The sequence below is a fragment of the Dipodomys ordii genome, unplaced genomic scaffold (assembly GCF_000151885.1).
Source record: "Dipodomys ordii isolate 6190 unplaced genomic scaffold, Dord_2.0 Scaffold2, whole genome shotgun sequence".
In the NCBI taxonomy this organism is placed as follows: Eukaryota; Metazoa; Chordata; class Mammalia; order Rodentia; family Heteromyidae; genus Dipodomys; species Dipodomys ordii.
The window spans coordinates 30,584,119-30,600,359 of record NW_012267218.1 but is presented as its reverse complement, the minus strand read 5'-3'; the positions used below and the strand labels follow the sequence as shown (position 1 = coordinate 30,600,359).

The 16,241-nt window shown below is 44.6% G+C and overlaps 1 protein-coding gene across 3 annotated transcripts in view; it reads right to left on the bottom strand.

Annotated features, from left to right (window-relative positions):
* Window positions 1-4,402: 4,402 nt before the first annotated feature.
* Max (MYC associated factor X) overlaps window positions 4,403-16,241 on the bottom strand; it is a 28,448-nt gene continuing 16,609 nt past the window's right edge. For 2 of the 3 annotated variants that reach the window (XM_013017100.1, XM_013017109.1), the window contains 2 exons: window positions 7,262-7,385; window positions 4,403-6,040 (listed from right to left, as the gene is read on the bottom strand). In XM_013017100.1, the coding sequence (XP_012872554.1) occupies window positions 5,853-6,040; window positions 7,262-7,385 (312 nt within the window). In that variant the 3' untranslated portion in view covers window positions 4,403-5,852. Of the gene's footprint in view, window positions 6,041-6,703; window positions 6,789-7,261; window positions 7,386-16,241 lie in introns of all 3 variants that reach the window. The other variant, XR_001175101.1, reaches the window with a different exon arrangement.

Here is a 16,241-nt window from a genome sequence, read left to right as displayed (position 1 = left end):
GGGACCCATCCCTGCAATGAACATACAGGCAAACAATCCTACCGGGGGCCTGGTTGTCACAGCAGGCCTGCTGGGCAGCTGGCATCTAGATCAGGGCTCAGGAGGAGACCTGCTCAGCTGGTTGTGAACTGGCCAGGGCCACCTGCTTGGCACACCTGTAAACACGCCCATCATGCAGTATGTGCACATGTGCCTAGGGTCCAATGAGCAGGCTTGTCTATCTCCACTTCACTCACAATAATGAATCCTCATAATGAAATTAATATTCTCTTTTAAGAGACTTGAGCCACTCCTTTGTGCTTGTTGAAATGTAAACATCACAGAGCACATCCCTTATTTTGAAACTCATTCGAAGGAAACCTGAAAGGATCTCTGCTAGTTTTATCATAGGAACCACCTCTAATGCATGGCCACTTTAGTCAGGGCTATTTTAGGATGCTTTTGTAGGGATTTGGAGAAAAGCTTTTCTGGTTCAAACTTATTTCAGAGTGCCCAAAGGAGGCCTTTTGACTAACGGAGATTCCAAAACTCCACCCTATTTTGTGAACATGTGTCGTAGGAGCCATGAAGTTTGGAACCTGTGACAGACATCAACAATTTCACCCATACCTCAGACTACCCCGTCTGGCCTATCCCATAAATACCTCTAAGTACTATTGTTCAGGGCAGAGGATTTGAGCCCAGGATTCTCCCATATTCTTGGCTGCAATGCTCACTGTTTCAGGGATTGGCTTGTTATGTGGCAAGCGAGGACAAGCCTGGCTCAGTACTACCACCAGATGGGCTGCAACCATGGTCCCAACAGGTCCTGTACAGAACACCAGGCTGACCCCAGGATGGCTCAATCTCTGCCGAGTGTGCACCTGGCACCAGACACGGCAGAAACACAAACCGAAACCAGAGCGAAGGACAGAAACTCAAACTGAAACAAGTGAAGGGCCGGGTGAAGGAAGGTATGTTAATGGTTAGTGGCTCTGACCCAGGTAGCCAGGATATATATCAATTTCCCAGGTCCATGTATTTCAAAAGGTAACACTTATGGCTCAAGTGCCTCCAGAAAGCAAGCAAAGCACATTTGTCTTTGGCCCTTAACATATGTTGCCTTTCACTTTCTCTGAAGGATCATCATGCACTAAACCTTGATATGTGAGCAGGATGATGCTCATTCACTGCACATTTCAACAATACCCAGGCAGGACGAAGTTCTAAGTGCCAGGCACAGTTCAAACGTTTTTTTACATATGCCTCTAAGCCTCACAATGCATATGGTGCCACTATTGGCCTTGTATTAGGGCTCAAAAACTAGGGCAGTCACCTCATAGGTAAAGGTTGTCACTGCCCTGCCAATCTGGACAGCCATGGCCCCAGCACTGGTTCTGCAGCTCCTTCCTCAGCTGGGCCGCTGGCGAGTCCGGAGTGGCAGCAATTCAACTCTTACTGGTGACATTATGCCTAGGTGCCCTACAAGTACAAGCAGGCTCAAGCCATTGGTGCCAGGCTAGAAAATATTTTTGTTCCTCCTCTTCACAGGGGGTGGGAACAATGTTACTTCACTCATGCATTACAAAACCCCAGGCATGTTTGACCATTCACCATCTAGCAGTACATATGGAGAGCAGCAAATCGTTTCCCTTCCTGGGACTCCAGGGGTTGTTGAGAACAGAGCTTGGGAACAGGCCTTCCTTAGATGCCCTTGCTCTGGCTGAATTACAAACCTGCCTGGCAACCAGAGGCAACCAGTGTAGCATGAGAACAGGTGTGCTGCCCGGGGCTTCTCTGGTGTGCATGAGAGGGGAGGGGGGAAATTAGCCCTGTAAAGGCTTAAAGCCCCACCAGAGAAGGGACTATTCAGCAACTTTCCGAGCTTCCTCCAAGTGCAGCTTTAAAGGAAACAGAGCTCAGTCCCATCTTGCAATTGAACTCAGCTTTTCTTTGCTGTCCCCAACAGCTTCCTTTAGTTTCTTGGGTTATACTTTAGAGAGCCAAACGTGAGTGACATGAACTTGTTACACTGACTCCAACTGTTAGGTCAGAATGCTGTGTAGCTGTGTATCAAGAGGGACCCAGAAATCCTTGAAACAAGTTCTCTTCGACTGGTTAAACATTTTTGTGCAGCTGGGGGCTGATGGATGATGTCTATAATCCTACTCAAGAAACTGAGATCTGGAGATCAGCCTGGGCTGACAAATCCTTGAGACTCGTATCTCCGATTAACCAGCAAAAAGCTGGAAAACTGGCAAAGCACTAGCTGTGAACAAAAAAAGCTGAATGAAAATTTGAGGCCCTGAGTTTTGAGTATATACATACTCATTTGGGTTTTCTAATAGCAGCCAGAGCTCAGTGATGCTGGCGTGGCAGACTGCGTGGTACACCCACAGAACTTGCTCTACTGAGCTGGAGGATAGGGCAGCAGTGGGAAGTATTTGGGAAGTCCAAAAAGTCAGGCCTTACTGGGCAGGTGCCCAGAAGCTAGTTTTTCCCATCCTGCAGTCAGCCTTGGTCACACACTAGCACCACAGTGGCTACTCACTCCTGAGGTTGAACACATGATCGGCATTCTCAGTCATTTAACACGTGTCTATCATTTTCCTCCTTGTATAGATGAAAGTATGGAGACTGAGTAGCTACTAAGTGACAGACAAGATTTTGAACCTAGGCAGTCCAACTTTAGAGCGCTGGAACAGAACAAACAGTATTGTTACAAACATTTAGTTTGCCTTCTTTAGTCCTTGTTCAGGCTTCTATCTACTCAGCCTTGAACTCAGGGCCTGGGCTATCCCCGAGCTTTTTTGCTCAAGGGGAGTGCTCCATTTCCTGCTTTTTTAGTAATTTATTGGAGGTAAGAGTTTCACAAACTTTCCTAACCCGGCCAACTTTGAGCCATGATCCTTAGATCTCAGCCTCTTGAGCAGTTAGAATTATAGGTGACAGCCACCAGCACCTGACTTCAGCTTTGTTCCTTTTTAAACTGCCCCAGCTGACAGCTCTTGAGCCTAGTTAATTCTTTACTGAAGCAGTATCTATTATATAATCGTATTAGCATACCACTTTAAATACTCTTGGCAAAGGTGGAACCATACTAAGTTCACCACAGTAAAAAAGAAGGCAGAAGTCCCTCAGTGACACTACAGCGGTGACATCTACAGCAGTGACATAGCAAATCAAGAGGTTACCTGGCTTTGTGCAGGAGACTGTCCACAGTAAAGGGAAAAAACCTGATTTCAGAGATAACCATTGTTGCTGTGAAGGCTAGAAGAGACCTGGCTGTGACTTTGATTTGTCCACTTCAGCAGAGTAGTCTGCAGCTCCTTTCCAGTGCAGGCACCTGCCAGAGTCAGCTCAAGCCAGGTGACTAGGCGACCCCCCCCCCCGGGGAGCCCAGCTTGCTATCATGCCTTGGAGCCTGGGGACTACTACATCTAGGAATAAACAGCTGCCTGCCCCCCAAGCTTGGCTGTGCCTTCTGCTTTGCATCCCCTGCCTGAATGCCTTGCTTCCTTCCTACACCTGGTACCTCTTCACCAACAGCAGGGCACAGCTGAGCCCCAACATCCATCCTGAAGAAACCAACTATGTTTAACAGATTGTATTTATGGCTAGCTAGATTCAGAGATCACCAAGAAAACACTGACATAATAAGCAAGCACTCTGATCTGAGGGATGGTGAAATTCCATGACTGCTTGTTATTCTACTGGTTTTTCTCTGTCTAGAAAATAACATCTTTGATATTTGACATCATATGGATTGAAGCTGTGGTACCCTCTACCATTCTAAATCAAACAAGTTACCAGACTTTACTCCCTCCCTCTAGGAAAGCAGAATTTCCTGTGAGCTGGACAGGAAAATCAAAGCTGAGCAATTCTAGCCAGAAACCTACTTTCTTTCTAAAGTCAACCTGGTTCAGTCTGGAGTTGGGTCCACAGATGAGTTAATCTGATCTTAGGCCTTCTTGACCTCTAGCTGGCCCTTGGCACTTCTGCTGCATCTTCATTGGAACTCTCTAGAAACTGAAAGGTCCTGGTGAACACCAGACCGTCTACACTGGGCACTCACATTACCAGAACACAAACTACAGTTCTAGGCTGTCAATTCCTGTAAAGGCCATTTATTCAGCAGGAAGACCATTAACAACATTGTCAGAAGTTACTCCTATTCAAACCCTGGCAGTCTTTCTAATGAATAGGTCACCATTTCTCATTTACCTACACTTCCCTCAGGCTGAGCTGAGCCCTCAAAACAGACATAGTCAGAGCAGGTGACTATATTTGTTCCTTGCCCTGCAAGCCCCAGTAAAAAGACCTTTTTTGATCGTTCAGGATGCCACATAAGCCCAGGAGCTTCCAGAAGCCTCTTCCTTCAACTACCTTGGCCTTTCAGGGGCAAGAAGACACCACCACCAAGAAGGATAAAATAAGTTTTTATTTATAGTCTTATAGTAAAGGGGAAAGCCTTAACTTGCAAGACAGTTCTTCAGCAGTATGTACAACATACTTTTTATTTCCATGGAATGGAATCAAACACGGACTGAGACTACAGAGTATATACTAGAAAATCAGCGAATGCCAGGAACAGAGTAGGAAAAAGACGAAGAGATGAGGCCTAAAGACACAAAACCCTTCACTGGGATCTGTTGACGGCAGCCAGAACCAGGGCTGGACCACACAGTGGAGACAGGTTCCAGGAGGAAAAAAGGACTCAGGGCAAGGGTGGGGATGGGACCGCACTCAGGTGCGGGTTTAGTACCAGATAAATTGCTCTTGGTATTTACATACAAAATCAGTTGGCTCTATTTCTTAGAAATACACACAAAAAGAAAGGAAGATTTGATAATTACTTTATGAATCTGTCGCTTTGCAATATCGACATCATCAGAAATAGGGACAATTCACTCAGATTCAAATTTCAGTAGCAGGAAATAAATATCAAAACATCATCACTGGCTCTCAATACAAAACTTCTACCCCCCCAAGTTCCCTCCCGTCCCACCCCCAATAACCACCCCCTACCACTCTCCGGAGGCTGCTGCTCCACTGCTGCTGTCTCCTGTACATACCACAAGTGTCACGTGGCCCTCCATAAGGCTGGCACTGCAGCTTTAAACAGCTGGCTGAGAAGCAGGAATGAATCTGCACATCTTTCTCCACTTTCCTTTCACACCACCAACTTGTTTTTTGTGGTCCTGGGGCTTGAACTCAGGGCCTTGCACTTGCTAGCAGAGCACTCTACCACTTGAGCCAGGCCCCCTTCCCACCACAAACTTCCTTAAGGATCTGGTCTTTCAGCTGGAACGATAATAGCTTTCCAGAAAAAATAATCCTTATGAACGAACGAGAGGGGGTGATTCTGATTACTCCAACCTGGTCATCTTCTCAAAAGTCGAGCCATTCACAGATTCACAAAGTCTATCAAACAGAGGTGGGGGGCGGGAGGGGGTGGGGCGAGGGAGGACTGGGAGGAGGCCTAGCAGGGTAGGCATCCCTCCAGGCAAGTGCCCAGAAGGGCTATAGGAGCTGGTAGGGTGGACAAGACACCATGTGCTCAGGTCCGGCCGGCTGTCTGTCCTCCACAGAAAAAGCTGCCAAGTTGGGGTGTTTTGGTTTAAAAATTCCTGGAGGGGACAGGGAATCCCTGAAGGGAATACATTTAGCGGGGAGAGGGGGAGGGGGAGGTGAAAATGGGGAAGGAGAACGAGAGTTGTTGTCCAAGAGCTTCTATGTAAAAATAAAAATTTAAAAAAAAAAGAAAGAAAAAAAAGTCTCTTAAATGGTTCTGAGGGTTCTAATGAACTGAGAGGAGAACTGAGACGATGGAGGAGACAGACAGTTTTTATTGCTGGCCTGCTCCAGCGGCTTTAGCTGGCCTCCATCCGGAGTTTCTTCCTGCTTTGGGGCTCTTCAGGCTCCGACTCCGAGCTGGAGTCTGAGCCCCCATCGAAGGCAGAGATGGTGCTGCCCTTGGCGTTGGTGTAGAGGCTGTTGTCTGAGGAGGAGTAGTTGGTCTGCAGTTGAGCACTTGACCTTGCCTTCTCCAGTGCACGGACTAAAAGGCAACCAAGGGAGCAAGTTACCACCTTCTGGAGACTCAGGAACAAACAAGACTCTGCTCAGGTCCAGCCTGTTCTTCCTAAGGGCTTGCTTGCTGGCCCCCAATGCTCAGGGTGACTCAGAAGTCACTCCCTTCTAGTGGCTGTTCCACTCGCACACTTCAATTCCCCCTTCTCTCTCCTTTCTTGGCTGGGCACACATGACCAGCGACTCTGCCATCCCACCCAACGCTGAAGAGAGAAGGCTTGTGATGTTCCCATCCTGCCACAGAAGTCCAGCACAGAGGATGGAGTGCGAGTTCCCTGTCGGATTCAGCAGTGCAATGACAAAGAAGAAGCCGGCCCAGCAATGCCCAGCTCCACAAGGTTATGAAAGTCTCACAACAGCCAGGAAGGATGACGTAAGATACACTGACCAAAGAGAAGTTTTGGTTCAAGATCCACTTGGAATGACAAGCTGGACACTTGGAAGTCAGTCACCAATGCGCACAAAATACCTGGACCTACTGACAGCCCCTACATGCAGGCTGCTCAGCCCATTCACCAACCCACTGATGCCACCCACGGCCCATCCCTTGGTTCAGCTCAGCTTGAGCCTAGGTCAACCCATTCATTTTATTTATTTCATTTGAGATGTTCTAACCCAGGTGATTACTTGCATTTCCTTTTACTTGCATCTTCCATGAGGGAGGAAGAGAAGTGAATTCCCCAGGAACAAAGAACTTGATCAGCTCTCGCTTTCTCCTGTGGTTGTAGGAAAAGGCGGGTGTGAGCATTGGAGAACAGCAGGGGCCTGGCCCATAGGCTGCCCTGAATGGACTACCATTGACAATGGGGAGGGCTCACTGTCCCTGAACACCTGGAGTTTCTGGTACTTACGCAGCACATTCCACTCCAAGGACTTCAAAGCTCTTTTCAGACACCTGATATCAGGTGAGACCCCTATTGCAGGCAGAGCACCTGAGCTCCGAGAAAGGGAGAAAGCAGGCCAGAAAAGACACACCACTGGATGTCCAACTCCCTAGCCTCCACCATCTCACTTGGTGGCTCAGAGATCCTTCCTCAAGAAGGCTCTAACACTCAACTACCCAGGCCAAAGAAGCAAATCCGAGGCTGTTTCTGAGGCACAGGACTGGCTCTGACTGCAGGCCCAGGTGAAAGCCCTGGCCTGGCCCGAGCACAGCAGGGCCAGTCGCCCTATGAGCTCAGCTGCTCACCTTGCTGCTCCAGAAGAGCGTTCTGCCGTTTGAGGTCATCAATATCTTGCTGGTGCGTGTGGTTTTTCCTTCTCATATACTGGATATACTCTGTGGCTTTGTCTAGGATTTGGGCCCGGGATGCCTGTTGCAATATGAGAAAAAAGCACAGGGGACAAAATAAAGACCAAGTGCGGGGAGCGGAGGAATCATGGCTTTCCACGGAGACAGCTTGAGAGGCTGGGTGCAGGGAGAGAGGAAATAATTTGGCTAACTATGGGCTTCTTTGTGCCAAAATACCAAGTGCTTCACAGAGCTTACCTAAGACACACAGGAACCTAGGGTTCAGAGAAGTTCACTGGCTTATTCAAAACCACCAGTGGCAGAGCCTGGGTTCTGACTCTTGGCCCATCTGACTCCTCAACTTGGACTCCTCCCATTCCCTTTGGTTCTTTAGGTTGCTTTAAAGTCTTCAGCTTGGCTATGTCTGAAAATATCAAAATACTACTTAAGTGAAAGCTCTGGCTATTCACTCTCTGCTATGGCTGGCTATAATCAACTGGTCGAATATGATGAGAGTATAATGTCAGCTGATGCTGGCTTGGATAGAAGTGGATACCGTGCTTTTCATTGAGATCTCACACTTCAGTCAGATCCTCAAACTTCTGATAAGTAGACCCAACTGAACACAGATATATGATACCGTTTCAGCCTTCTCTTGTGAAAGCGGTCAGTGATTGGTGTCAATACAGGAAGGGCATGAGACTGAGCCATCTCAGGAAGCAGCCACACCTCTACAATGACCAGAGGCAGCCTATCACTAACCCGCCAAAGTAACAAATTAATAAGACAATAAAATGGATGGCAGACTACTGGGCCCCCTAGAAGACATGCTCATCTGGGAGACTCCTTCCAGGCTGTAAACAGTTACTTTTGGCCAGGCAGCCAAATTGATAGAATGGTACAAAAAAAGCCCAAGGTAGGACCATTAGTAGCTAAACTGTGACATGCATGTCACACAGGCTTCTGAGAAGTAGTAGAAAAGTTCTGTGTCCATAGGGTAGTTTTTGGCAATTCTGTAACCCAAGTGGTTCTAAACAACTGGGTCACAACAGTAGGAGAAAGACAAAAGAAAGCACCCACACTGAGATTAGCAAAACTAAGTTTACTTTTGAATTAAGTGCTAACAATCTCAAGTTACAGATCTCAGCGTGGGCTGACTATCAGAGAGGTATGCAAGGACTGAGTTTATTTAGCAGTCTTGGAAAGCACTAGTACTTCCAGGCTTATTCTTGTAGTACCCTGAAGGCAAATTTTTCAACCAGAAAACATGTTCAAGCAATCATTTTTATCTGGCATGACTTATGTGCAAGGTACTGGGCAGACTACTGTGGGGAACTATTAAAATACATTATTCTTAGCGTATCTGCCCAGAAGCTTACTTGCTATCTAGTTAAGAAGATAAGTATTATCTACAAATAATCACAGGCAGTGCTGACAAGTGTGGCAGGACTAGACCACTGCAGATTACAAAGTCCATGGGAAGATGGCCTCTGGCATGGGTGATTGATTCCTGTGTGCCAGGCACTGGCTCTGCTCTGTATCTGACACATTCGTGCATATACACATGAACCGTGCATTAGACCAATGAGGAATTTTAGGGAAAAGGTCATGCTAAACAGGGAGAGTAGCAGACTCAAGAAGTCAAGGAAGAAGTCCAGTGTTTCTTTAACTGGTGGTCTGTGTAGAAGGAATGAAGAAACATAACAAACACTTCAGATGCACTTCTGGCAAAGGGCTTTATTGGAGCTAATAATTTTTAAGTGATAAAATGGGTGTGAGTACATAATTAGAAAGAACTAAAATATCTTGCCTCTCTGGACACTAGAGGTGGAATTCTAACAGGCCAGTGGTGTTCAATAGGTCTGAGAAGCATGTTCTGCAAGGTCATTACTAGGCTTCAGTCCTACAGCCCAGGGCTGTTCTTTCTCTGACTAGAAATTCTCTATGCCCCCACCTACCCCTCATGACTAACCTCTTGACCACTGATATAACGACATCCATTTCACATCCCATCTATCTGCCTATATATAGTGGTGTTTGAACTCAGGGCCTCGTGCTTGCTAGGTAGGTGCTAGGTCCCTAGTCCACTTTGACTTACTTTGACTTGTTTCATTACTATTTTGAGCAGGTTCTCATTAGGCCGGCTTCCTGGCTGGCCTCCAAGTCAAGATTCCTTGCCTTAATCTTCTAAGTACAGGACTTGTAAATGTGTGCCAATCTTTCTTTAAATGTCTTTTATTTGAGGGACAGTACTAAGGTTTCAACTGAGAATCTTGCTAATTTGACTATTTTAAAGCTCTTTTTTAAATTAATAGTTTCCAGAAGGCAATATTAGCTCTTATTTAACTACCTGTATGCATCTGGAATGAGGGAAGAAAAGCACAGTGTGAAACCAGAAAACACTTGCAAATGTTTTAGTAGGAGCTTGTAATAAATGACAGGTAGAGTAGCTGTCTATGTGCTCCCCGTTTCTCTGGCTAATTTATACATGAAACCATTAAATTATTATCAGGAAATGAAAAGTGAGCACAGCAAAACAAGCCAGAAAATGAAACAAGGTTCTGACAGCAGTGGCAGTTTCTACTCCAGAGAAGTTTTTGGAGGCAGACAGAATTCAGATTCTCAAAATAGAGTGCTCAGGAACCAAGTCACCAAGAAGACTGGATTGGTATAAAGCCAGCACAAGGCCTCCAAAATACTAAACATAGTTCTTCCTCTATTTCCTGCTGAAAGTGTCCTTGATTACTGGCCCCTCAGCAACTCCAAAGACTGGTTCAGGGTAGGGGGCATGGCTCAAGTAGCAAAGTTCCTGACTTTTAGCAAGCTCAAGGCACTGAGTTCAAATCCCAGTACTGAAAAAAAAAAGATGGTTCAGCTAACTTTATTTTGTCCTTCCTAAGACATTCCACAAGAATTAAAGTCCAATTAAAAAATAACTAAATAAAACCCACATCTACTCTAGAGCAAAAGATGAAAGTTTGAATCTAGAAAATGCTAGATTAATCTGAATAGTGTCCTGTTCCAACATCTTTCCAAACCACACAAGACCATAGCCACAGAAATGTTAATAGACCCATCCTTGTCTTTATGAGTTTATGTGTATAGTAAAGACTTCCAAGAAACCATAGGGTTTATGACAGGGACTGTGGACCAACCCCAGACTTTTGGTTTCAATTTTCTGAAAGGCTCTCCCAGCCAGCTGAATAACTAATAATATACCTATGAGACTGCTGACCAAATAGGAACTAGCAAGCCACCTGTCCATAAATCAAATATTGCCTGAAAAAAGACGGAAGACTCATTTTTTCCTGCTAGTTTCTAAGCAGAAGAGTTTGGACGCAGCCCTGAAGGTAGGGTAGACTCTAGTGGCTGAAGGAGATGAATGACGAAGCAGCTGGGAGCTGGGCCTCCTATAAAACAGTGTGACAAGCTTCTCTCTGTGGGGGAACCACACAGCAGAACGCTGGGCAGCCATTTCTTGGTCTAAATCCATGCTTGCACTCAGAAATAATGATGGAGGCCAGATGCCAGTGGCTCATACCTGTAATGCTCATACCTGTAATCCTAGATACTTAGGAGGCTAAAATGTAGAGGATGGAAGCTTTTTTGCCTGAGCAAAAAAGTCCACAATACTCCATCTCCAAAATAACCAGCAGAAGCTGAGCTGGAGGCATAGTTCAAATGGTGGAGTGTCAACCTAGCATATGTTGGAGGCGGTGAGTTCAGGTTTAAACCCTAGTTCTTAAAAAAAAAAAATGATGAAGATAACAAGGATCACAGCAGCTAACACTAAGGGCTTATTAAATACCATCATCCTAACCATACTCTTTGATATGCTCTTTTCTCTACTTTATAAATGAGGCACAGGTCTGTAACTTACCCAATGTCACATAACTTGAAGGAAGCACAGTCAGAATTTGAACCCAAGCCCATGAGACACCTGTATCTTGGGAACAGAGGCCACTTTAGAACTAAAGGTTTTAAAAAGATCAGAGCCAAGTGCCCATGGCTCACCCCTTTTATCCTAGCCACTCAGGAGGCTGAGATCTGAGGCTCATTATTAGAAGTCAGCCTGAGCAGGAAAGTCTTCAATTAGCAAAAAGCCAGAAGTAGAATTGCAGTTCAAATAGTACAGTATCAGCCTTAAGTGAAAAAGCTCAGTGCTCAGGCCCTGAATTCAAGCCTCAGTATCCCCCAACACACACACACACACACACACACACACACTCACACACACACTCACACACACACACTAATGTGCATGCAAGTGAGCCACAAGCAAAGCAAATCTAGCTGAAAAGGAAGAAATGAAAAACAGTAGCTTGTATTAATAGCAGCATTGAGGGAAGACTGTTTTCATCTAAAGACAGGTAAGCCAGGCACCTGGGCTCACACTGTAATCCTAGCTATTAGGGAGGCTAAGTTCAGAGGTTCATAGTTTGAAACCAGCCTGGACAGGAAAATCCGTGGGACTCTGATCTCTAACAAATTACCAACAAAAAAGCTGGAAATGGAACTGTGACTGGCTCAAGAGGTACAACAATAACTTTGAGCAAAAGAATCTGAAGGATAGCAGCACCCAGGCCCTAAATTCAAACCCCAAGACAGGCACCCCTCCCTCACACACACACACACAAAAGAGGTGAGAAGCAAACAGGCTCCAAACAGAAACAATCGGGAGAGGCCAAGACTGAAGATCGCCTGAGAAGATTGGCTGATCAAGCTGAGGGGAGGGAATGTCAGCTCCTGTGGTGCTGCTGGCTCCACCAACTCTTGGCAGCCGACAAGGGGAAAAATACAAGAGAAAATGGAGAAGATTGGGGGTGTGGCAGTGGGTCCCTGCTTCTACTGTTTGTAATGCCGTTGCTGGCCAGGAAGGAAGGCAAGGTCAGGTCAGTTCACCTTCCAGAGGTACTGCTTTCTCAGAACTCAGCTTCTAGAAGAGTCCAACTCCCCAACCCAGTGCCACAGCGAGAATCTACACATTTCCAAAAAAGGCTCAGCCCCCAAAGAGTTTAATTCTAATAAGAACTTTTTTTTTTTTTTTTGGTCCAGTCGTGGGCCTGAACTCTGGGCCTGGGCGCTGTCCCTCAGCTCTTCAGCTCAAGGCTAGCGCTCTACCACTTGAGCCACAGAGCCACTTCCGGCTTTTTTCTTTTTGCTTATGTGGTGCTGAGGAATCGAACCCAGGGCCTCAGGCATGCAAGGCAAGCGCTCTACCACTGAGCCACCTTCCCAGCCCAGAACTTTTTTTTTTTAAGTCTTGGGGCTCAAACTCAAGGCCTGGGTGCTGTCACTTAGCTTTATGTTCTAGGCTAGTGCTTTACAACTTGAGCCATAATTCTACTTCCAACTTTTAGTTAGTCTCATGGACTTTTCCAACTTTTCTGCCCAACAGGCTTCTGTGTTTCTCAGAATTCAGCCTCCTGAATAAGCTATCGGTACCCAGCGCAAATCAGAACTTTTTAGGGCCTAAAAAGATTCCTCAAGTTCATTAATACAGATGTTTAGGGGATCATCCAAGTTAAGTCCTACCTAAAGCAGTGACGCGCAAAGCTTTAATATATAATACAAGAGCTCTACACATTTCTGGACTTGTAGATCTTATTAGAGAAACTTAAGATTTGTGTAAAAAGCAAATTTGTTTTTAGGAAGAAGGTGAAGAGAGGTGACACTGAGAACGGTGGTCTACATCATTAACAGTAGAAACATTATTGCCCATCTTTGAGAATTTCCTAATAACCTGAAAAATAATGATCTCAGCTGTATTTATTCCTTTTTTCCTCCATTATCAAAAATAGATTCTAGTGCCTTATTCCTATTATGCAAGCACTCCAGAGTAAAAGCAGAAGGTTCCAGAGCTAAAGGCTAGCCTGGGCTATAAACAAGATCCTATCTGACAACAACAACAACCAGCTCATACTGGTTCAGTTGTCTTGTTCCTCTAATTAAAAGAGAGGTAACTTACTGCCCAACTTGCTAACTAATATGTTGTATTTGCTTTTCTGGGGGAGGGAGGATACTGGGCAGTGCTGGGGGGTCAAGTTTAGAGTGCTAACATGATGGGCAAGCACTCTAGCACTAACCTACATCAACAGCCCTTGTGTTTTTGAGAGTTTCCCTGCGTAGCTCAGACTGATCTTGAATTCATCACGATACTCTTGTTTCCACTCTCCAAGTGTTAGGATTGCAGGTGAGTTCCACCATACCTGGTTCCTATTTTAAATGTTTTTTGTTTATTTTTTTTTAATTTAGAAACTCAGAAAATTATTTTCTACAAGCAGTTAAACATACTAAGGTAAAAGGAGGGTTGGAAAAGTTGAAAAAAGCCATCTTCTAAAAGTAAAAATGACATCTGCACAACAAATTGGGTTAATATTATAAAATACTTTAATCAAAAATGGAATTCCACCAATACTAGGGAGAGAGATGGGAAGGCTGTGAGGTTTCTAAAGGCCTTTTGCTTCTGCTTCTAGGCCCTCGGCTTGCCTGGTTAGGAAAAGGCAGTTACCAGGCCCTGCAAAGAGCTTAAAGACAGGAGCCAACATTTAAGGGTCAAAATCACTTCCAAACCTTGCATTTTTTTCCCTCTGGTTGTTGGAAGTCTGAGACGAAGGTGTGGCACTTCCCCAACAAACTTTGTGAAAGGCCAGAGCACAGAGTTCCCAGAGAGGAAAAAACACTAATAAGTAAACACATAACCAAGTATCTGCTCTCATAACTAATACAAAAAAAAAATACTTATTATCTTTTACCTGCTAAATTAGCTACCTTCTTAAAATGTACAAGCCATGGCTCAAATGGATGAGTACCTATCAATTAGCAAGTGCAACACTCTGAGTTCAAAATGTAGTACTGCCAGGTGACAGTGGCACACACCTATAATCCTAGCTACTCAGGAGGCTAAGATCTGAGGATAGCGGTTCAAAGCCAGCCCAGGAGACTCTTATCTCCAATTAACCACCAGAAAACTGGAAGTGGTGCTGTGGGTCAAGTGATAAGAGTGCTTTCCTTGAGCTGAAGAGCTTAAGGACAGCACCCAGGCCCAGAGTTCAAGCTCCACAACCGACAAAAACAAAATTTAGTATTGGAATTTACTTGGAAAAGAAACGAAGATGGGCACAGTGGCTCAAGCCTGAAATCCTCCGACTTACGAGGTAAACAGGGGATTGAGGTTAGAGGTCAGCCAGGCAACAAAATTTTTTAAGACTCCTGTCTTAACCAATTGCTGGGCATGATGGAGTATGCCTGTTAACCCAGAAACAAGGATGCACCAATAGAAGGACGGCAGGACAGGCCAGCAGAGAATAAAGCAAGAACCTATCTTGGAAACAGCTAGCACAGAAAAGGCTGACAGTGCTCAATGCTAGAGAACCTGCTTTGTAGGTTCGATCTCCAGTACTATTAAAAAATAAAAATAAGAAGCTATGGCAACAATCCTCTTAAAAAGCATATTGACAATCTTAGAAAGGCAAAATCACGGTTCAAAATAAACACCAGGAAATAGGCATTTGAAGGAAGGGGAATAAGGGAAGAGGGGAGAAGGGGGTGGGGAGAATATAGTCAGAATTCAATGTTCATCTTATAAAATTAAGAAAAGTGAGGGGAAAGTGGTTGAGAGAGATAGGAATGTTGAAAAAAAGAGTGATCTTGATCAAGCTGCACTGTACTCACAAACTGCTTTGTTGAATGGCAACTCCTGTGTACAACTACTTAAAGATAATACGAATTTAAAAATATGCTGAGGAAAAAAATTATGACAAGACACAGCACAAACCTTGGCAATAAAAAGCCAGCTTTCAGAGAAAGGATTCTAGCTCTGAAAATGGCCAGAATCACTAAGCCATCATTTAATTCCACAAATGAAATATAATAGCAGTTTTCTGAAGAAAAATGAGAGGCAAGCTTCTTGACAGTTTAATGTGGTGCCCAATTTCAGTCATATTAAAGTGGAGGGTGAAAGAGGAAAGTAGCTAGAACTGTACTATCCAATATGATCCGTAAAAGCCACATGGCTAATAAACACTTGAAATGTGACTATTTTGAACTGAGGTGGATCACAGTAATACAACATATACTGGATTATTAAGACAGGGCAACAAGTCAGATTATGAGAACAACGAGGGAGAAATGTTTTAACACAAAATAAAACATTGACTTAAAAAAAAGAGTGCAACAAAAATAGTCTAACTCATTAGTAATTCTTAAGCAGTTATAATGTTCAACTCATACTTATTTTAAAGTACTTGGTTAAATACAGCTAAAGTTAATACAATTAAATTACATATACAATTAAAATTAATTTTACCTTTTACTTTTTATTAATAGCATCTTATGTCTACTGGGCAGTGGTTTTCATAGTATCTTAGGACAGAGAGTAGTTGTCATTGTATTAGAGTAACAGTAAGATGTGTTTTTTTCACAAGATTTTATAATTTTGCTTAAGGGAGGAAAGTAAGGAGACAGTGAGAGAAGGAAAGGGAAAGGAAAGAAAGGAAGGAAAACAATGCTAAAGGGAAAGTATAGTCATCTGTTATTTCAAATCTCAAGAGGCAAAACTTGTCTTCTGCAATCCTTCTCAGGGAGTAAAAAAATCTCAGGGCTGGGAAGGTGGCTCAGTGGTAGAGTGCTTGCCTTGCATGCATGAGGCCCTGGCTTCAATTCCTCAGTACCACGTAAGCAGAAAAAGCCAGAAGTGGCGCTATGCTCAAGTAGTAGAGCGCTAGCCTTGAGCTGAAGAGCTGGGGGACAGAGCCCAGGCCCAGAGTTTATCTATCTCAGCTCCAGTAAAGGAGTAACCAGCCAGCTGTCTGCACTATAGGCCCATCACCCTCAGTCAACAGTCAATCACAAAAATAAAGATGACACTAGAGGATCCACAAAAGTCCATGGATTAGGGCCCAAGGTTCTAAGGAAAGGGAAGTGTTTGAAGTGGGCT